General features: G+C 41.4%; 1 protein-coding gene across 3 annotated transcripts in view; it reads left to right on the top strand.

Annotated features, from left to right (window-relative positions):
* The window catches only part of spns3 (SPNS lysolipid transporter 3, sphingosine-1-phosphate (putative)), a 32107-nt gene extending 13066 nt beyond the window's left edge, over window positions 1-19041 (top strand). For 2 of the 3 annotated variants that reach the window (XM_014198181.2, XM_045717391.1), the window contains exons 4-13: window positions 9020-9156; window positions 11438-11589; window positions 12152-12218; window positions 12795-12937; window positions 15029-15181; window positions 15340-15529; window positions 15745-15810; window positions 16118-16216; window positions 16716-16887; window positions 18708-19041. In XM_014198181.2, the coding sequence (XP_014053656.1) occupies window positions 9020-9156; window positions 11438-11589; window positions 12152-12218; window positions 12795-12937; window positions 15029-15181; window positions 15340-15529; window positions 15745-15810; window positions 16118-16216; window positions 16716-16887; window positions 18708-18772 (1244 nt within the window). In that variant the 3' untranslated portion in view covers window positions 18773-19041. The remainder of the gene's footprint in view (window positions 1-9019; window positions 9157-11437; window positions 11590-12151; window positions 12219-12794; window positions 12938-15028; window positions 15182-15339; window positions 15530-15744; window positions 15811-16117; window positions 16217-16715; window positions 16888-18707) is intronic. The other variant, XM_045717392.1, reaches the window with a different exon arrangement.
* Window positions 19042-22085: the final 3044 nt, after the last annotated feature.

Below are 22085 nucleotides of genomic sequence, written 5' to 3'. Positions count from 1 at the left end.
GCTCAGGGATTTTATCATGAGGCCAATGGTGACTTTAAAACAGTTACAGAGTTTAATGGCTGTGATGGGAGTAAACTGAGGATGGATCGACAACATTGTAGTTACTCCACAATATTAACCTAATTGACAGAGTGAAAAGAAGGAAGCCTGTGCAGAATAAAAATATTCCAAAAAAGAACATCCTATTTTCAACAAGGCACTAAAGTAAAACTTAAAAAATGTGGCAAAGCAATTAACTTTTTGACCTGAATACAAAGTGTTATGTTTGGGGCAAATCCAATACTCAAAAAATTACTGAGTACTACTCTCGCTATTTTCAAGCGTAGTGGTGGCTGCATCATGTTATGGGTATGCTTGTAATCGTAAAGGACTAGGGAGTTTTTCAGGATAACAAATATGCGGAATCCTAGAGGAAAACCTGGTTCAGTCTGCTTTCCACCAGACACTAGGAGATTAATTCATCTTTCATCTTTCAGCAGTACAATTACCTAAGGCCAAATCTACACTGGAGTTGCTTACCAAGAAGACCGTGAATGTTCCTGAGTGGCCGAGTTACAGTTTTGACTTCAATTAACTTGAAAATATATGGAAAGACCTGAAAATGGTTCTCTAGCAATGATAATTAACCAATTGGACAGAGCTTGAAGGGAGTTGTGTGATGTCTTTGGCTATGCCGGATTAAGTGATATGACATGCTATTCTATAAAATCCTTTCTCTATAATTAATATTACCTGATTGAGCTAATCATGTAAATGTAATTAACGAGAAAGTCGGGGCACCACCAAAGAGTGTTTATAGAGCTGTTATCTTCCGAATAAACTCTGAAAGACCTAGTAGTATTTTACATCAATAGCAGTCAATATTACTCGTCACCTTATTTCATTGTCATCTGAAAGTTGTAAATTCTTGGTTATCTTCACGAACCCTGGCTAACAAGTTGAATCAGCAATACAAACTTGGGTTTAATTATTTATTTACTAAATACCTAACTAATCACACAGAATTACATATACACAGAATGCAGATTATGTCATACAGAAAATGTCCCTGGTGGACGGAACCTGTATGATGGCTTGTTACACAAAGAGAGGGGGTTGGGCTTGAATGAAAGAGCGGGAAGACTGAGGAACAAAGGGAGAAGCTAAGGTTTCGTAAATACAGTATCTTATGCATTCTAAATTTCCACCCATTTGGAAAAGGAAAATGCAATAAATATTTACTCTGAGCTGCGCTTCGGTAGGTTGGTCGTAGATGTTGGCCAACAGAGATCTACCTGGCATCGGAAGAATGTCTCTGGTGGTAAATTGGATACGTTGTAGTATCTTTGTTGTGTGTTAGACTGGATACGTCGTCCGTCCTTTCCTAGCCCACGTTTACAGCTGTAGTTGCTAACTCAACGGCTAGGATGTCTCACTTCTTTAGTGAATAAGAGTTCAAAGTTCATACCATTCACAACCAAAGCTCAAGCTGAGGTTGGCTTAGTTCTGTAGTTGACATGTTAGTCCTTTTTAACGTATGGACCGTCGTCCTAACATCCTCGGAACAGGAGGTTACATTTTCGTCAAGGGCTTATATAGTGGAGGGAGAGAAGGGTGTGTTTCATAGTTTATATCCCATGTCTCTTCACAGGGGTGGACCACTGATTTGAGCAGGGCTCTAACCTTATGAAAACCCAATTCTCTCATTTGGAAGCTAAAATTACATTTAATCTTATCACAAATAGTTTCATATTCAAACATTTAATTTGCACTACAATTCCATGTGAATCTGATAACTAGAATGTGTAGACTTTCCCAGATACAGTTTATGTCGTCCTGTCATCAGTCATAATGACAACCGAAATGACATCATATTCATTAAGTACCAATGCATATTTTCAACTGGTTCTATAACCGAAATATGGTTCCTTTCCCCCCACTTGTTTGATGTTCCCAGACTCTCTATGTTTAACAAATGCTATTCAAGAGTCCTTCAGTAGAGTCAGCGAGAGAGGGAAGGGAGAAAGGTATTTATGGGGGGGTCATAAACCTTACCCACAGGCCAACGTCATGACAGTTGTGTTCGAATACTCGCACTAACTGTACTATTTTCTATGTAAATTGACTACGTAGTATGCTTATTGGTCATAGCATGGATATACAGTTGAAGTCGGAAGTTTACATACACTTAGGTTGGAGTCATTAAAACTAGTTTTGCAACCACTCCACAAATTTCTTGTTAACAAATTATAGTTTTGGTAAGTCGGTTAGGACATCTACTTTGTGCATGACACAAGTAATTTTTCCAACAATTGTTTACAGACGGTTTATTTCACTTATAATTCACTGTATCACAATTCCAGTGGGTCAGAAGTTTACATACACTAAGTTGACTGTGCCTTTAAACAGCTAGGAAAATTCCAGAAAATGATGTCATGGCTTTAGAAGCTTCTGATAGGCTAATTGACATAATTTGAGTCAATTGGAGGTGTACCTGTGGATGTATTTCAAGGCCTACCTTCAAACTCAGTACCTCTTTGCTTGACATCATTGGAAAATCAAAATGAATCAGCCAAGACCTCAGGAAAAAAATTGTAGACCTCCACAAGTCTGGTTCATCATTGGGAGCAATTTCCAAACGGCTGAAGGTACCACGTTCATCTACAGTCGTGGCCAAAAGTTTTGAGAATGACACAAATATTAACTTTCACAAAATCTGCTGCCTCAGTGTCTTTAGATATTTTTGTCAGATGTTACTATGGAATACTGAAGTATAATTACAAGCATTTCATAAGTGTCAAAGGCTTTTATTGACAATTACATGAAGTTGATGTAAAGAGTCAATATTTGCAGTGTTGACCTTTCTTTTTCAAGACCTCTGCAATCCGCCCTGGCATGCTGTCAATTAACTTCTGGGCCACATCCTGACTGATGGCAGCCCATTCTTGCATAATCAATGCTTGGAGTTTGTCAGAATTTGTGGGTTTTTGTTTGTCCACCCGCCTCGAGGATTGACCACAAGTTCTCAATGGGATTAAGGTTTGGGGAGTTTCCTGGCCATGGACCCAAAATATCGATGTTTTGTGCCCCGAGCCACTTAGTTATGACTTTTGCCTTATGGCAAGGTGCTCCATCATGCTGGAACAGGCATTGTTCGTCACCAAACTGTTCCTGGATGGTTGGGAGAAGTTGCTCTCGGAGGATGTGTTGGTACCATTCTTTATTCATGGCTGTGTTCTTAGGCAAAATTGTGAGTGAGCCCACTCCCTTGGCTGAGAAGCAACCCCACACATGAATGGTCTCAGGATGCTTTACTGTTGGCATGACACAGGACTGATGGTAGCGCTCACCTTGTCTTCTCCGGACAAGCTTTTTTCCGGATGCCCCAAACAATCGGAAAGGGGATTCATCAGAGAAAATTAGTTTACCCCAGTCCTCAGCAGTCCAATCTCTGTACCTTTTGCAGAATATCAGTCTGTTCCTGATTTTTTTCCTGGAGAGAAGTGGCTTCTTTGCTGCCCTTCTTGACACCAGCCACCCTCCAAAAGCCTTCGCCTCACTGTGCGTGCAGATGCACTCACACCTGCCTGCTGCCATTCCTGAGTAAGCTCTGTACTGGTGGTGCCCCGATCCTGCAGCTGAATCAACATTAGGAGACGGTCCTGGCGCTTGCTGGGTGCCCTGAAATCTTCTTCACAACAATTGAACCGCTCTCCTTGAAGTTCTTGATGATCCAATAAATGGTTGATTTAGGTGCAATCTTACTGGCAGCAATATCCTTGCCTGTGAAGCACTTTTTGTGCAAAGCAATGATGACGGCACATGTTTCCTTGCAGGTAACCATGGTTGACAGAGGAAGAACTATGATTCCAAGCACCACCCTCCTTTTGAAGCTTCCAGTCTGTTATTCGAACTCAATCAGCATGACAGAGTGATCTCCAGCCTTGTTCTCGTCAACACTCACACCTGTGTTAACGAGAGAATCACTGACATTGTCAGGATACTCAAAGCAGCAGGAGGGGTGAAGTCAGGCGCAGGAGACCAAGGTCCGTGAAAACACGTTTTTAATAAGCAACAGTCCAAGACTGCCAACAAAAAGGCAAGGCAGACATCATGACAGACATGATGTCAGCTCGTCCTTTTGTGGCAGGGCTGAAATGCAGTGGAAATGTTTTTTGGGGATTCAGTTAATTTGCATGGCAAAGAGGGGCTTTGCAGTTAATTGCAGTTCATCTGATCCCTCTTCATAACATTCTGGAGTATATGCAAATTGCCATCATACAAACTGAGGCAGCAGAGTTTGACACAAATATTAACTTTCACATTCTCAAAACTTTTGGCCACAACTGTATACAAACAATGGTACACAAGTATAAACACCATGGGACCACGGAGCTGGCATACCGCTCAGGAAGGAGATGTGTTCTGTCTCCTAGAGATTAATGTACTTTGGTGCAAAAAGTGCAAATCAATCTCAGAACAACAGCAAAGGACCTTATGAAGATGATGGAGGAAACGGGTACAAAAGCATCAATAGCCACAGTAAAATGAGTCCTATATAAACATAACCTGAAAGGCCGCTCGGCAAGGAAGAAGCCACTGCTCCAAAACCGTTTGCATCTGCACATGGGGACAAAGATCGTACTTTTTGGAGAAATGTCCTCTGGTCTGATGAAACAAAAATAGATCTGTTTGGCCATAATGACCATCATTATGTTTGGAGGAAAAAGGGGGAGGCTTGCAAGCCGAAGAACACCATCCCAACCGTGAAGCACGGGGGTGGCAGCATCATGTTGTGGGGGTGCTTCGCTGCAGGAGGGACTGGTGCACTTCACAAAATAGATGGCATCATGAGGCAGGAAAATTATGTGGATATATTGAAGCAACATCTCAAGACATCAGTTAGGAAGTTAAAGCTTGGTCGCAAATGGGTCTTCCAAATGGACAATGACCCCAAGCATACTTCTAAAGTTGTGGCAAAATGGTTTAAGGACAACAAAGTCAAGGTATTGGAGTGGCCATCACATGACCTCAATCCCGTAGAAAATTTGTGGGCAGAACTGAAAAAGCGTGTGCGAGCAAGGAGGCCTACAAACCTGACTCAGTTACACCAGCTCTGTCAGGAGGAATGGGCCAAAATTCATCCAACTTATTGTGGGAAGCTTGTGGAAGGCTACCCAAAACATGTTACCCAAGTTAAACAATTTAAAGGCAATGTTACCAAATACTAATTGAGTGTATGTAAACTTCTGACCCACTGGGAATGTGATGAAGGAAATAAAAGCTGAAATAAATCATTCTCTCTACTATTTTTCTGACATTTCTTAAAGTGGTGATCCTAACTGACCTAAGACAGGGAATTTTTACTGCGATTAAATGTCAAGAATTGTGAAAAACTGAGTTTAAATGTATTTGGCTAAGGTGTATGTAAACTTCCGACTTCAACTCTAGTTAGTATGCCAAAAGTTCCCAGATGTTGTACTTCATTTGCCAACATTTGAAATATACAAGCAGTGGACACTATTTCTGTGCTTTTAGGGCCCATAATGCAATTCTCCAGAAGATTGGCGTGGCTTCACAACTTTTTCAGATTTATAGAAAATGGCGGAAAATATGCAGTCGAAGTCCGACGAGAGTGGATACAAATGTATTGCTTTAACTAATTATGACAAATGTTAAGAAAATGTTGCGCAATGTAATAAAAAAGTAATGACTTTTCAAATATGTTACTGTACGTTCCATGTTACATTGGCTGACAATTTGTTAGCTATGCTAGCTTTATGAACTGCATAGTATATCATTACAGCAGTTGCTTGTATGTACTCTTATGTTAGCTAGATACCTATATGCTATACGCTAAACTACCCAACGTTTATTAACTTGATTTTTCATGTCTTTCTTTGCTTAGCTAAGTGGTATAGTCGTTGTGCGTTCTCAATGGACATTGTTAATGAAGTCATAAGATGTCTAGCTAGTAATTTGTTATGCTAACACGCTACCAAGAAGTTGCATAGCAACGACATCAACTTCCGTTAGAACGTTGAAGTGCTATACTAAAATGAACTAATAGTATGTAGTATACAGTATGTTAGTATGGGTATTCGAACATAGCTCAGGTGTTGGAAATCTCTTAGAGACTTACCCAAAAAGACTCACAGCTGTAAAGGTGCTTCTACAAATTATTGACTCAGGGGTGTGAATACTTATGTAAATTAGATATTTCTGTATTTAATTTTCAATAAATTAGCAATAATGTCTAAAAACATGTTTTCACTTTATGGTGTATTATGTGTAGATGGGTGATAGAAAGAAAATCTATTTAATCCATTTTGAATTCAGGCTGTAACACAACAAAATGTGGAATGAGTCATGGGGTGTGAATACGTTCTGAAGGGTCTGTACATGTGTGTTTTTACCATATCTCCTAATCCTGTCCATTTAGTTCTGGGTCTGTTTTACATGTAACATATTGTCCAGCGTTCTTCACTGAGATCAAGTATTTTGGCGATATTCATACTTTATCTGCTCCGACTGAATCCTAATGACCATCTGGTCCTGTGGACCAGGACGAGTGTCGGAAAACAGAGCACCTCTTACTCTAACACTGACTGGGCCATATAATGAAGGCATTGTGGAGATGCAGCACCGAGGTAGACTTAACCAAATACAAGCTGATTTAGGCAACAACATTAGACTATCTCAGAGACCCTTTTGTTTTCACCCCTAGGCTTCTCAGTCAGAAGCATAGTGCAGCAGTATTTGTCAAAGTTTTAACGGTGCTTTCCGGACCGTGGTGTATTGCATTATCAACATAAACATTTCCCTTGCATTGTGGCTGCAGTTATTGGTAAAAAAAAACTGCAGTGTCATGATGGCAGGTATTTTGTTTTGAATGACTTTATGAGGAGATAGTAGTATGCTTTACTACCCACTCAGTTCCTCACTCCAACAAAATGAATCATCCAGTCTCATGATGTTACATACTGTGATACATCATTTTAATAAAAAAATGTTTTAGGGGGTAGATAAACTGTAATATTGTGGCTTCTATCAATGTAGTAGTTGGGATCATTTTTTCTGTACATACAGTACAAGTCAAAAGTTTGGACATCTACTCATTCAAGGGTTTTTCTTTTTACTATTTTCTACATTGTAAAATAATTGTGAAGACATAAAAACTATGAATTAACACATTGAATCATGTAGTAACCAAAAAAGTGTTAAATCAAACTATATTTAATATTTGAGATTCTTCAAAGTAGCCACCCTTGGCCTTGATGACAGCTTTGCACACTCTTGGCATTCTTTCAACCAGCTTCACCTGGAATGCTTTTCAACAGTCTTGAAGGAGTTCCCACATATGCTGAGCACTAGTTGGCTGCTTTTCCTTCACTCTGCGGTCCAACTCATCCCAAACCATCTCAATTGGGTTGAGGTCGGGTGATTGCGGAGGCCAGGTCATCTGATGCAGCACTCCATCACTCTCCTTCTTGGTCAAATAGCCCTTACACAGCCTGGAGGGGTGTTGGGTCATTGTCCTGTTGAAAAACAAATGATAGTCCCACTAAGCGCCAACCAGGTGGGATGGTATATCGCTGCAGAATGTTGTGGTAGCCATGCTAGTTAAGTGTGCCTTGAATTCTAAATAAATCACAGACCGTGTCACCAGCAAAGCACCATCACACCGCCTCCTCCATGCCTCATGGTGGGAGCCACACATGTGGAGATCATCCGTTCACCTACTCTGCGTCTCACAAAGACACGGCGGTTGGAAACAAAAATCTCAAATTCAGACCAAAGGACAGATTTCTACCAGTCTAATGTCCATTGCTTGTGTTTCTTGGCCTAAGCAAGTCTCTTCTTCTTATTGGTGTCCTTTAGTAGTGGTTTCTTTGCAGCAATTTGACCATGAGGGCCTGATTCACACTATCTCCCCTGAACAGTTGATGTTTTATTTTTTATGTAACCTTTATTTAATTAGGCAAGTCAGTTAAGAACAAATTCTTATTTACAATGACGGCCTACCCCGGCCAAACCCTAAACCAGACGACACTGGGCCTATTGTGCGCCGCCCTATGGGACTCCCAATCACGGCCGGTTGTGATACAGCCTGGAATCGAACCAGGCTCTGTAGTGATGTCTCTAGCACTGAGATGCGGTGCCTTAGACCACTGCGCCACTTGGGAGCCCCATGTTGAGATGTGTCTGTTACTTGAACTCTGTTAAGCATTTATTTGGGCTGCAATTTCTGATGCTAGTAACTCTAATGAACTAATTATCTGCAGCAGAGGTAACTCTGGGTCTTCCTTTCCTGTGACGGTCCTCATGAGAGCCAGTTTCATCATAGCGCTTTATGTTTTTTGTGACTGCACTTTCAAAATTCTTGAAATGGTCCATATTGACTGACCTTCATGTCTTAAAGTAATGATGGACTGTCGTTTCTCTTTGCTTATTTGAGCTGTTCTTGCCATAATATGGACTTGGTATTTTACCAAATAGGGCTATCTTCTGTATACCACCCCTACCTTGTCACAACACAACTGATTGGCTCAAACGCATTAAGAAGGAAAGAAATTCCACACATTTTTAAGAAGTCACACCTGTTAATTGAAATGCATTCCAGGTGATTACCTCATGAAGCTGGTTGAGAGAATGCCAAGAGTGTGCAAAGGGTGGCTACTTTGAAGAATTTCAAATATAAAAATGTTTTGACTTGTTTAACACTTCTTTGGTTACTACATGATTCCATATGTGTTATTTCATAGTTTTGATGTCTTCACTGTTATTCTACAATATAGAAAATAGTAAAACAAGAAAAACCCTTGAATGAGTAGGTGTGTCCAAACTTTTGACTAGTACTGTGTATTTTCCTTCTTTATTATTTCCCCCTTAACCCTAATTGGAGTAAACTAATGGACAACAATAAGGCTCCTACTTCCACCAATACTTAGGTTTCTATTTCTCACTCAGACAAAATGAATAATCCTGTCTCATGATATTGCAAACTGTAAACACACTTAAATTGTTAATGCGTTTACAGTTTTCATCTGCAGTTTCATTATTTTGGCTCCAATCTTTGGGTACCTTGGCGACCGCTACAACAGGAAGTACATCATGATTGGCGGGCTGAGTGTGTGGGTGGTGATGACCCTGAGCAGCTCTTTTGTTACAAAATCAGTAAGTAAAACATTGGCCATGTTCGAGAGCATCAAAATCGTGGTGTATCATGGGTAAATTGTGACTGAATGATCTACAAATAATATTCAGTAGTTATTTATGATGCAAGGTGATTTGTAGATCAGTCAGGCTCAACATGCAATCTGTGATTGCTACCTAACTTTTTTGACTTTTTAATTCATGATATACAGTTGAAGTCGGAAGTTTACATACACCTTAGCCAAAAACATTTCAACTCTGTTTTTCACAATTCCTGACATTTAATCCTAGTAAAAATTCCCTGTCTTAGGTCAGTTAGGATCACCACTTTATTTTAAGAATGTGAAATGTCAGAGTAATAGTAGAGAGAATGACTTTTTTCAGCTTTTATTTCTTTCATCACATTCCCAGTGGGTCAGAAGTTTACATACACTCAACTTTTTGGTATTTGGTAGCATTGCCTTTAAATTGTTTAACTTGGATCAAACGTTTCGGGTAGCCTTCCACAAGCTTCCCACAATAAGTTGGATGAATTTTAGCCCATTCCTCCTGACAGAGCTGGTGTAACTGAGTCAGGTTTGTAGGCCTCCTTGCTCGCACACGCTTTTTCAGTTCTGCCCACAAATTTTCTATAGAATTGAGGTAAGGGCTTTGCCACTCCAATACCTTGACTTTGTTGTCCTTAAGCCATTTTGCCACAACTTTGGAAGTACGCTTGGGGTCATTGTCCATTTGGAAGACCCATTTGCGACCAAGCTTTAACTTCCTGACTGATGTCTTGAGATGTTGCTTCAAAATATCCACATAATTTTCCTGCCTCATGATGCCATCTATTTTTTGAAGTGCACCAGTCCCTCATGCAGCGAAGTACCCCCACAACATGATGCTGCCACCCCCGTGCTTCACGGTTGGGATGGAGTTCTTCGGCTTGCAAGCCTCCCCCTTTTTCCTCCAAACATAACGATGGTCATTATGGCCAAACAGTTGTATTTTTGTTTCATCAGACCAGAGGACATTTCTCAAAAAAGTAAGATTTTTGTCCCCATGTGCAGATGCAAACCGTAGTCTGGCTTTTTTATGGTGGTTTTGGAGCAGTGGCTTCTTTCTTGCTGAGCAGCCTTTCAGGTTATGTCAATATAGGCCTTGTTTTACTGTGGATATAGATGCTTTTGTACCCGTTTCCTCCAGCATCTTCACAAGGTCCTCTGCTGTTGTTCTGGGATTGATTTGCACTTTTCGCACCAAAGTACGTTCATCTCTAGGAGACAGAACGCATCTCCTTCCTGAGCGGTATGCCAGCTGCGTGGTCCCATGGTGTTTATACTTGCGTACTATTGTTTGTACAGATGAATGTGGTACCTTCAGGCGTTTGGAAATTGTTCCCAAGGATGAACCAGACTTGTGGAGGTCTACAATTTTTTACTGAGGTCTTGGCTGATTTCTTTTGATTTTCCAATGACAGTCAACTTAGTGTATGTAAACTTCTGACCCAGTGGTATTGTGATACAGTGAATTATAAGTGAAATAATCTGTCTGTAAACAACTGTTGGCAAAATTACTTGTGTCATGCACAAAGTAGATGTCCTAACCAACTTTGTTTTGTGGAGTGGTTGAAAAAACGAGTTTTAATGACTCCAACCAAAGTGTCTGTAAACTTCCAACTTCAACTGTATAGCCATTGATTCTTAAAGAATATAATGTATAAATGCCTCATGAGGTTTGTTCAACTGTCTAACCCCATCAGAACCCCAAATATAGGCTTGTTTTACTCTTTTGTTTGTAACATGCGCAGTTAGAGCTAGTCCAAGATGTGACTTTGCTGGCTAGCTCAGTTCTGCTCCCTCTCATTGTGGATCTCAAAGTTGATGGCCGACCGGGATACTGCAGGCTGCTTATATGATCGTTATAACTTCTTCTGCGTACGATTTTAAAATGATCGGTGCAAGGACTCACAGTTGGGTTTGAAATGATTGATACGCTTGATAAAGATTAGTAATAATGACTATAAAATTAGCTATTTTATACAGTCATTATTTGCTCATCTTTATCAAGGGTGTAAATCATTTCAGACCCGTCTTTACATCTGGTGTAGTAGAAGCAAGTATTGGCACCATGAAAAAATATATTTACAGAAATATTACCCACCAAGATTACCATTTTCCCATTCACTATAATGGGGGATCCTGCATTCTGAAAAACAGTGCGCAGAACCCCGGTCGGTCTTTTCATTTCATGGCTTCACTGAGAGGGGGCGGTCATTCTCCCCTGGACTGGTAAAGTTTCAATGTTGTTGCATTGTCAGTATTTCTGGTTGCTGGTGCTGTTGAGAGCCCTGGTGGGGACAGGAGAGGCCAGCTACTCCACCATCGCCCCTACCATCATAGGAGACCTGTTCTCTGGAGCCAAGAGGACCGTCATGATCTCTGCCTTCTACATCTTCATCCCTGTTGGAAGGTCAGATTCCACACCGTAGCTTAATAATCCTCACGGTGTCCTCAACACACTACTAATGGTGTGTGGCTGAAATGGCACCCTATTCCCTATTTAGTGCACTACTATAGCACCCTATTCCCTATATAGTGCACTACTATAGCACCCTATTCCCTATTTAGTGCACTACTATAGCACCCTATTCCCTATATAGTACACTAGTACAGCACCCTATTCCCTATTTAGTGCACTACTATAGCATCCTATTCCCTATATAGTGCACTACTATAGCACCCTATTCCTATTTAGTGCACTACAACTTTTGACCAGATCCACGTGGAATAGGGGAGCATTTAGACTCATGCATGTGAAGTGTGCACTGTATCTTGCTCTAGTGGTTTTTGCAAAATAGCAGAAATCTCGTAATCAAGTCACAGGCAAGGGGAATCACACTGGAGAAAGAAAGCAAACCAAGTCTAAAATAAGTCTCTCTGCAACCAAACAGAACGTTGGGTACGAGCATTCCTTTTGGCCATTAGGCTAGTTCACATTCCAATGTCAATGTCTTCCTGTTTGTGTTTTTCAGTGGTCTGGGATACATAATAGGATCCTCTGTTGCCAGTGCCACTGGAGACTGGCGTTGGGCCTTACGGGTAAGTCCCAGAAACACAACCTATTCTATTGAAATGAAGCAGCACACCTCCAGTCCCCATGTTGTGACACACATCTTTACAACACACCTCTAATCCACACACACTGTGGCACATTATCTTCTCAGTATTTCATCAGGTGTCTATTCATTCCGAAAACCATTTACCGTGTTAGAACCAAATGGAATGAAACGGGGCGGGATCAACAAATACCTTAATTTGTCCAATAAAAACTTTTGTTTGCGTTTTCCATTTGGAGTGAACGGTTTCTGTTGCAAGACGTTTTGTAACAGACAAAACTTTTTGCCACAGAATCAGCATAATGTTTAGACCCCTGATGTGTTCTTGCAGCTTCCTGTTCACAAGCAGGGTCTGTCATGAAATAATGTCATTTGAGATCGGACAGTAGTAGTTCTATCTGAAGAAGCAGATGAAATCATGTCATCCCTCCTGAGTCCTGTTGCCTGGCGACAGAGAGCAAGAGCAGTAGATATTCTCTCTGGTTTGATGACTCATATTTGTCTGCCGTTCTCCCTGTCTGTCTGTTGGTATCTCTGTCTGTCCATCTGTCTGTCTCAGCTCAATCCCATCCTGGGTTCCCTGGGTCTGCTCCTGCTGGCTGTGTTGTGCCCCAACCCCCCACGAGGGGCCTCTGACGCCCATGGAGGAAGTACCATAGAGCACACCTCGTACCTGGAGGACGTCAAGTACCTTCTGAAGAAGTGGGACAAAATGAGAACACATAATGCATCTTGTCTCCTTGATTGAATACTGTGTCTCCGACTCAGGGCCGGTAGTAGCCTTTTCGGGGCCTACCCACCTCGTGGGCCAAACATTTATTGACCCCTCTCTTGGTGGTGGAGAGAGAAAATAGCAATTTTACAGCTACACTATATATACAAAAGTTTGTGGACACCCCTTCAAATTAGTGGATTCAGCTATTTCAGCCACACCCGTTGCTGACAGGTGTATAAAATCGAGCACACAGTTATGCAATCTTCATAGACAAATATTGGCAGCAGAATGGCCTTACTGAGCTCTGTGATTTCAACTTTGTACCTTTTATAGGATGCCACCTTTCCAACAAGTCAGTTCGTAAAATTTCTGCCCAGCTAGAGCTGCCCTGGTCAACTGTTAGTGCTGTTATTGTGAAGTGGAAATGTCTAGGAGAAACAACGGCTTAGCCGCAAAGTGGTAGGCCAAACAAGCTCACAGAACGGGACCGCTGAAGCGTGTTGCGTGTAAAAATAGTCCGTCCTCGGTTGCAACACTCACTATCGAGTTTCAAACGGCCTCTGGATGCAGCATCAACACAAGAACTGTTCGTTGGGAGCTTCATTTAAATGGTTTGTATTTTTTATTAACTAGGCAAGTCAGTTAAGAACAAATTCTTATTTACAATGATAGCCTACCCCGGCCAAACCCTAACCCGGATGACAATGGGCCAATTGTGGGTTTCCATGGCCGAGCAGCCACACACAAGCCTAAGATCACCATGCACAATGCCAAGCTACGGCTGGAGGGATATAAAGCTCGCAACGATTGGACTCTGGAGCAGTGGAAATGCGTTCGCTGGTGTGATGAATCATGCTTCACCATCTGGCATTCTGACGGGTGAATCTATGTTTGGCGGATGCCAAGAGAATGCTATTTGCCCGAATACATAGTGCCAACTGTAAAGTTCGGTGGAGGAGGAATAATGGTCTGGGGCTGTTTTTCATGGTTCGGGTTAAGCCCCTTAGTTCCAGTGGAGGGAAATCTTAATGCTACAGCATACAATGACATTCTAGACAATTCTGTACTTCCAACTTTGTGGCAACAGTTTGAGCAAGGCCCTTTCCTGTTTCAGCATGACAATGCACCCGTGCATAAAACGAGGTACATACAGAAATGGTTTGTTGAGATCGGTGTGGAAGAACTTGACTGGCCTGCACAGAGCCCTGACCTCAACCCCATCTAACACATTTGGGATGAATTGGAATGCCGACTGCAAGTCAGGCCTAAACGCCTAACATCAGTGCCCGACCTCACTAATGCTTTTGTGGCTGAATGGAATCAAGTCTCTGCAGAAAGCCTTCCCAGAAGAGTGGAGGCTGTTATAGCAGCAAAGGGGGAACCAACTCCATATTAATGCCCATGATTTTGGAATGAGATGTTTGACAAGCAGGTGTCCACATACTTTTAGTTGTGTAGTGTATTTTCACATTTTGCAGTTTTAAGATTATTTCCTGCAATAATACACATTTTGCCATGATTTATGCCATGTTAATATGATGAGAGGGACTAACAAAATCAATTGGGGGCCCTCAGGAGGTCCGGGGCCTGCCTGCCCAGTCGGTAATTCAGCCAGGATTACTACCAGGTTTAGATAGCTGGCTAGACTAACTTGCCTCGCAATCTAAAACATTTTAGCTGACATGGGCTAATTGAGTGACTGTCAGTGACTGACACAACAAGAGGAAAAACTGCTGATGCACTACCACATTTCAAAATTGCACCTTTGTCTAACTAAGTTAAGACCCCGACTGAGTTCTTTTATATAAAAACAAAAAAGTGGGTGGGAGGCCCCTAGCCCCATGCAGTAGGGTTACAAGGGAAGGGTATATTACTGGTAATTTTCAAAGTTTACCAGTAAACTACTGGAATTTTGGTAACTTTCAGGATTTTATGGAATTGTCATAACATGTCAAATATATAAAATTATTTTTTAATAAAAAAATAGAATGACAAAGCTGTGAAACATTCTTCAAAATATAACTCACCAACTTAGTGAATGCTGTTTGTTTAATATATCTGTTTATTTCTCCATGCAGTAAGAGTTTTGTGTGGTCGTCTCTGGGAGTTACTGCCATGGCTTTTCTGACTGGAGCTCTGGCCTTCTGGACACCCACCTTCCTGAGCCGAGCTCGGGTCACTCAGGGCATCCAGCCACCCTGCAACACTGAACCCTGTGACACCTCCGACAGGTATGAACAAAGAAATTAATGAACAAATTAATGAAAGCCTTTTTTTTGTTTTTTTGCCTGAACTCTGACCTTTTCATTCTCTTTGCTTGAATTCCTTAAAACAATAACACTTTAGTTACATGTTTCAACTGTTTTTTTTAAAAAATCTTTCTGTCCAGTTACATCTTTGGGGTGGTGACGGTGGTGACGGGTATTTTGGGTGTTTCGTTGGGCAGCACCATCTCCAGGAGACTGAGGGACAGGGTGCCCAACGCAGACCCCCTCATCTGTGCTGTGGGCATGCTCAGCTCCGCCCCCTGCTTCTTCTTCGCCATCGTACTGGCGTCTACAAGCATCCCTGCCACTTATGTATGACATCAGCTCTTTAGCTTTTTCTGCTTACTCTTTGGGGTTGCCAGGTTACTGTAAAAATCCCTTTGTGACAAGTGCTGATGGACAAAATACTTTAGAAATTAATTTGATTGAGGTCCTGCTCTCACTAGGAGCTGCTAAAATGCTTTTGAACAAATGTTACGCTGACCAGATGTTGTTTTGGATACCTGTAAATGTCTCATTCTGCTCAGGTGTTCATCGGCATTGGGGAGACTCTATTGTCACTGAACTGGGCCGTTCTAGCTGATATCCTACTGGTGAGTTTGATTCACTGATATCTTTTGACTCTTCAGATGGCAAATCGCATTAACCAAACAGTTTCAGTGGGTTAGGCATATTTTCCTGTGTGACAAAGTCTTTATAACTTTCCAACCCTGCATCCAAAGAATGGACTTGAGCAAGCTAGTTCCTGATTCTACTTATGTGACAAAGCCATATATATATATATATAAATGTTGTGACACACACATCTTTATAACACACCTCTAATCCACACACCGTGCAGTGTATTTATAAGTCAATGAGTTCAATGAGTTCACCTGGATGTATTCCTTCTCTTCTCAGTATGTGGTGGTGCCAACCAGGAGAGCTACAGCTGAAGCTCTGCAAATCATGGTCTGTCATCTCCTAGGAGATGCCGGAAGCCCTTACCTGCTAGGAGCTGTAAGACTGTCATTCATGGTTGAATCCAAACTCTTAGGCCTACAGTATGGTGTGTATGTCGCAGATTGACATTTATTGGGATAGGTCTTGTCCTTGAGGCAGAACTGAGCGATTTTTGCGAGATGGGCCAGCTGCAAAGTCAAAATTGGCTATATTGTAAGAAATCATGAAAACAAAAATGAGCTTTTTGGTCTTAATTTAAGGTAAGGGTTAGTCAGTAGGGTTAGCAGTGTGGTTAGGGTTAGGTCTAAAATCAGATTTGATGACTTTGTGGCTATGCCAGCTAGTGACCACTCAGGAGGTCTGCCTCCAGAACAACATTCATGACAAAAAACGCTAACCTGCGTGCGTCAGTAACCAGTGACCATCAAGGTTGAGGTCAATTTCAATTTAAAAAAAATGTTCTCATTAAATTATCATTGATTTGACAAAATTTAATATGGAATTGAGTCAGACCCCAGTGACGACTGCCTCTTTTCTTGCCCCTATCGGTCTGTAGATCTCAGACGCTCTGCGTACATACCAGCCTGACTCTCATACGTGGAGTTTCCGTAGTCTGGAGTACAGTTTCCTGCTGTGCCCTTTCGTTGGGGTCCTGGGTGGGCTCTTCTTCCTCATGACAGCCCTCTACGTCACAAAGGACAGGAAGAACGCAGAGCTACTCACTGCAGGTACTATAGTAACGTATGGTTTCATATGGGTATATGGTTGACGTATGGTTTCATATGGGTATATGGTTGATGTATGGTTTCATATGGGTATATGGTTGACGTATGGTTTCATATGGGTATATGGTTGACGTATGGTTTCATATGGGTATATGGTTGATGTATGGTTTCATATGGGTATATGGTTGATGTATGGTTTCATATGGGTATATGGTTGATGTATGGTTTCATATGGGTATATGGTTGATGTATGGTTTCATATGGGTATATGGTTGATGTATGGTTTCATATGGGTATATGGTTGATGTATGGTTTCATATGGGTATATGGTTGACGTATGGTTTCATATGGGTATATGGTTGACGTATGGTTTCATATGGGTATATGGTTGATGTATGGTTTCATATGGGTATATGGTTGATGTATGGTTTCATATGGGTATATGGTTGATGTATGGTTTCATATGGGTATATGGTTGATGTATGGTTTCATATGGGTATATGGTTGATGTATGGTTTCATATGGGTATATGGTTGATGTATGGTTTCATATGGGTATATGGTTGATGTATGGTTTCATATGGGCATATGGTTGACATATGGTTTCATATGGGTATATGGTTGACGTATGGTTTCATATGGGTATATGGTTGATGTATGGTTTCATATGGGTATATGGTTGACGTATGGTTTCATATGGGTATATGGTTGACGTATGGTTTCATATGGGTATATGGTTGATGTATGGTTTCATATGGGTATATGGTTGATGTATGGTTTCATATGGGTATATGGTTGACGTATGGTTTCATATGGGTATATGGTTGATGTATGGTTTCATATGGGTATATGGTTGATGTATGGTTTCATATGGGCATATGGTTGACATATGGTTTCATATGGGTATATGGTTGATGTATGTTCTGCTTGTATGTTTTTCGACTAAACATGCCAGAACTGTGAGGGTTAGGTTTGAGTTAGTCTCTTGTGATACGATTAAATAAATGTCTTGTTACTGGCACGTGAGATTTGATTCTTGGCGCCAAGGTTAGATTTGATACTATTTGGGTTGTTATATGCCATACAGTTCTACATCCTACCTTTTTAATGTTCTAGAAGTATGATGCAAAGCCAAATAAGTGTGTGCGTGTGTGTACGTGTGCATTCTTGTGCACATGCGGGTTTAAGGCTGGCAGTGGACTAAGAGCTCTTGGAGTGTGTTTGGTCGTTGTGTTCGCTAGCGTTGGTGCCGAACAGAGTCATGACACATGATCGTGATGCTTACACAAGGCCATGCTAGGACAGAGGCTCTCTTTGTCCCCTTCATAACTCCTCTGAACCATCCCAACACGCTTCCTCTCAGAAACTGCTCTTCCTCACACCCGGATAGACAACACACACGCACACACACAATCAGTACAGGTCCTTGATTAGGTTAAAAGGGAAACAGACAGTGAGAGGGCAAGGCTCCCTCCACATACAAAGACAACATTGTGTTTTAAGTTTACTATCTTGTAAGTGTAGTATCTCAGATACCTCACAATCCTCTTCAGTCTGTGGGCCTGTGTTTATGAGTCGTGATAGAAGACCCACCACCTCAGGAGATAAGAGTTGGTTCCTTCCTTCCTGATAAGCTTTTCTGTCATCTCTCTCTCTCTCTAATTTCCGACCTGTATTACTCACATCAGTCATCTGCAAAGCAATTGTTTCACATGCATGAAACCGTCTAGTAGTTGCCTTTGTGTTCCAGGCAGAAAACTTTTTCATGTCTAATACTGTTTCCCTGGGTCTCTATCTTACTGTACCTCTCTCTGTGTGTTTCAGGGGTGTGTGATCCAGTAGATCCTCCTACTCAGTTTAGTGCCATAGCAGGCTCCACAGATTGCTGAGGTGAAACTGGGATCCTTGGAGGACACTCGGGCCAGAGGAAGATATGTTAGATTAGATGTTGTTTGGTATGTGACCAAACTGAGAGTTGGGGTGACTGTCTGTAGTACCCCAGACCACTCTATATGAGAAAATAATGGAACTGGTCAAAAAAAAGTTCATATAGAAAGATTCCAAAGCTGCACACTGATCCAAAGAAAATGAGTTGTGGTCCATCGTACACAGAACTGTTGTTAAATGATGTGCCTTTTATTACAAAAAATGTACACCATTTTATAATTACTGTCTTTTTGTCTGACCACATCAATGTTTTTATCTCACACAACCTTAATTGGGGGGGCAGTTTGCCTAGTGCTTAGAGCGTTGGGCCAGTTACTGAAATGTTGCTAGATTGAATCCCCGAGCTGACAAGGTAAAAAATTTGTTGTTCTGCCCCTTGAACAAGGCAGTTAACCCACTGTTCCTAGGCCGTCATTTTAAGTAAGAATTTGTTCTTAACTGACTTGCCTAGTTAAATAAAGGTTACTTTTTTTTTTATCTAAAAAATAATAATAGTCCTTGTAGTGTCCTAAACCATACCTGCCCCTGAACAACTGAATTTTCTGGGGAACAAACCAGCAACAATTGAAAAGAAACATTTAAGACCAGCGGATGAATCTGTCAACCTATCCATTTTGTTAGGACGTTCCAGATTGACCTCTCCACCTCCCCAGGCCCAAGCTTCCCTCTCCCACCCAGCAGCCAGCTGCTTCTTACTAATGAGGATGGTAGGGGGCCTGGGGCTGGGCTGTAGCAGGAGGTCCTTGGTTTGAGATGGAGGCTTCTCCACTCCACCTCACAGTGTGCAAGGGAATCCCCTGCCAATTCTCACTTTTTTCTAGCTTGGTCAATCCACCTATTAAAATAACTGCAAAATTATTAGAATAATGACCATGTGGCAAAGAAATGTGGAGTTTAGTTGCTGTTGAGTATATGTACACTGAACAAAAATAGAAAAGCAACATGCAACAATTGAAAATATTTTACTGAGTTACATATAAGGAAATCGGTAAATTGAAATAAATGAATTAGGCAGTAATCTATGCATTTCACATGACTGGGCAGGGGTGCAGCCATGGGTGGGCCTTGGAGGGCATAGGCCCACTCACTTGGAAGCTAGGCCCAGCCAATCAGAATTAGTTTTTCCCAACAAAAGGGCTTTATTACAGAGAGAAATACTCAGTTTTCCCCAACACAAGGTGCACCTGTGCAATGATCATTTCGTTTAATCAGCTTCTTGGTATGCCACACCTGTCAGGTGGATGGGTTATCTTGGCAAAGGAGAAATGCTCATTAACAGGGATGTAAACAAATGTGTGCACACAATTTGAGACAAATAAGCTTTTTGTGCATGTGGAAAATGTCATGGATTTTTTATTTCAGCTCATGAAACATGGGACCAACACTTTACATGTTGCAATTATATTTTTGTTAAGTGTAAATATGTGTGTTTTTAAAGTCTTGTCTTGCCCAGTGCTCTTTGAGCCCATGTTGCACACTTTCAGTCTAATCATATTCACTTGAAATGGCAATGTTTCATCAGGAAAACAATCAATGCAGTTATTCAGACAGCAACACATGGCTGCAGAACAGTTCAGTTGAAACTGAGCAGGAATTAAATACATTACAATAATTTGAGAGTTTAACAGAGAAACTTCTGAATATGCCTATTAATCTTGCAGGATGTGAATGTAGTCTACCATTAGGAAGGCTGCTTGTGTTCTGAGCAGATATTAGGTACATGTATTGTCTGTCCTGACAGTATGCTGGCATTACTGGCTGTGTGGAGACAATGGGGTTTTAATATCCCTGAGTTCTGGGCTCTAGCTATTAATGAGCTTGGTACCCTCCATCACCTGACTAATAAGCGGAGCTGTTAAGAGGTCATCTATTTCTACCAACATTCAAGACGCTGCTATCCCACCTGTTCCTCATAATGGTACTGTTCCACTCCTAACCAACCATAATGATATAAAAAAAAAACATTTTACTACCAGTACTTGAAGTTTAGGGTGGATTAAAACGATAAACTATTAAATGATGCCACCTGGTGCCCGGATAGCAACTTACAGTTGATCTCACAGGGGAAGAGCTGTCCACATACAGTTGAAATCAGAAGTTTACAAACACCTTAGCCAAATACATTTAAACTCAGTTTTTCACAATTCCTGACATTTAATCCTAGTAAACATTCCCTGTCTTAGGTCAGTTAGGATACCACTATTTTAAGAATGTGAAATGTCAATAATGGTAGAGAGAATGATTTATTTAATATTTTATTTATTTCATCACATTCCCAGTGGGTCAGAAGTTTACATACACTCAATTAGTATTTGGTAGCATTGCCTTTAAATGGTTTAACTTGGATCAAATGTTTCAGGTAGCCTTCCACTAGCTTCCCACAATAAGTTGGGTGAATTATGGCCCGTTCCTTCTGACAGAGCTGGTGTAACTGAGTCAGGTTTGTAGGGCTCCTTGCTCGCACACGCTTTTTCAGTTCTGCCCACAAAATTTCTATAGGATTGAGGTCAGGGCTTCGTACGGGCCACTCCAACACCTTGAATTTGTTGTCTGTAAGCTATTTTGCCACAACTTTGGAAGTATGCTTGGGGTCATTGTGCATTTGGAAGACCCATTTGCGACCAAGCTTTAACTTCCTGACTGATGTCTTGAGATGTTCAATATATCCACATAATTTTCCTGCCTCATGATGCCATCTATTTTGTGAAGTGCACCAGTCCCTCCTGCAGCAAAGCACCCCCACAACATGATGCTGTCACCCCCGTGCTTCACGGTTAGGATGGTGTTCTTTGGCTTGCAAGCCTCCCCCTTTTTCCTCCAAACATAACAATGGTCATTATGGCCAAACAGTTCTATTTTTGTTTCATCAGACCAGAGGAGATTTCTCCAAAAAAGTACAATCTTTGTCCCCAGGTGCAGTTGCAAACTGTAGTCTGGCTTTTTTATGGCAGTTTTGGAGCAGTGGCTTCTTCCTTGCTGAGCAGCCTTTCAGGTTATGTCGATATAGGACTTGTTTAACTGTGGATATAGATACTGTCGTACCTGATTCCTCCACTATCTTCACAGGGTCCTTTGCTGCTGTTCTGGGATTGATTTGCACTTTTCGCACCAAAGTACGTTCATCTCTAGGAGACAGAACGCGTCTCCTTCCTGAGCGGTATGACGGCTGCGTGGTCCCATGGTGTTTATACTTGCGAACTATTGTTTGTACAGATGAACGTGGTACCTTCAGGCGTTTGGAAATTGCTCCCAAAG

The sequence above is a fragment of the Salmo salar genome, chromosome ssa04 (assembly GCF_905237065.1).
Source record: "Salmo salar chromosome ssa04, Ssal_v3.1, whole genome shotgun sequence".
NCBI classification, from domain to species: domain Eukaryota; kingdom Metazoa; phylum Chordata; class Actinopteri; order Salmoniformes; family Salmonidae; genus Salmo; species Salmo salar.
The sequence above is the reverse complement of the archived record's forward strand: the minus strand, read 5'-3'. Positions and strand labels throughout refer to the sequence as shown.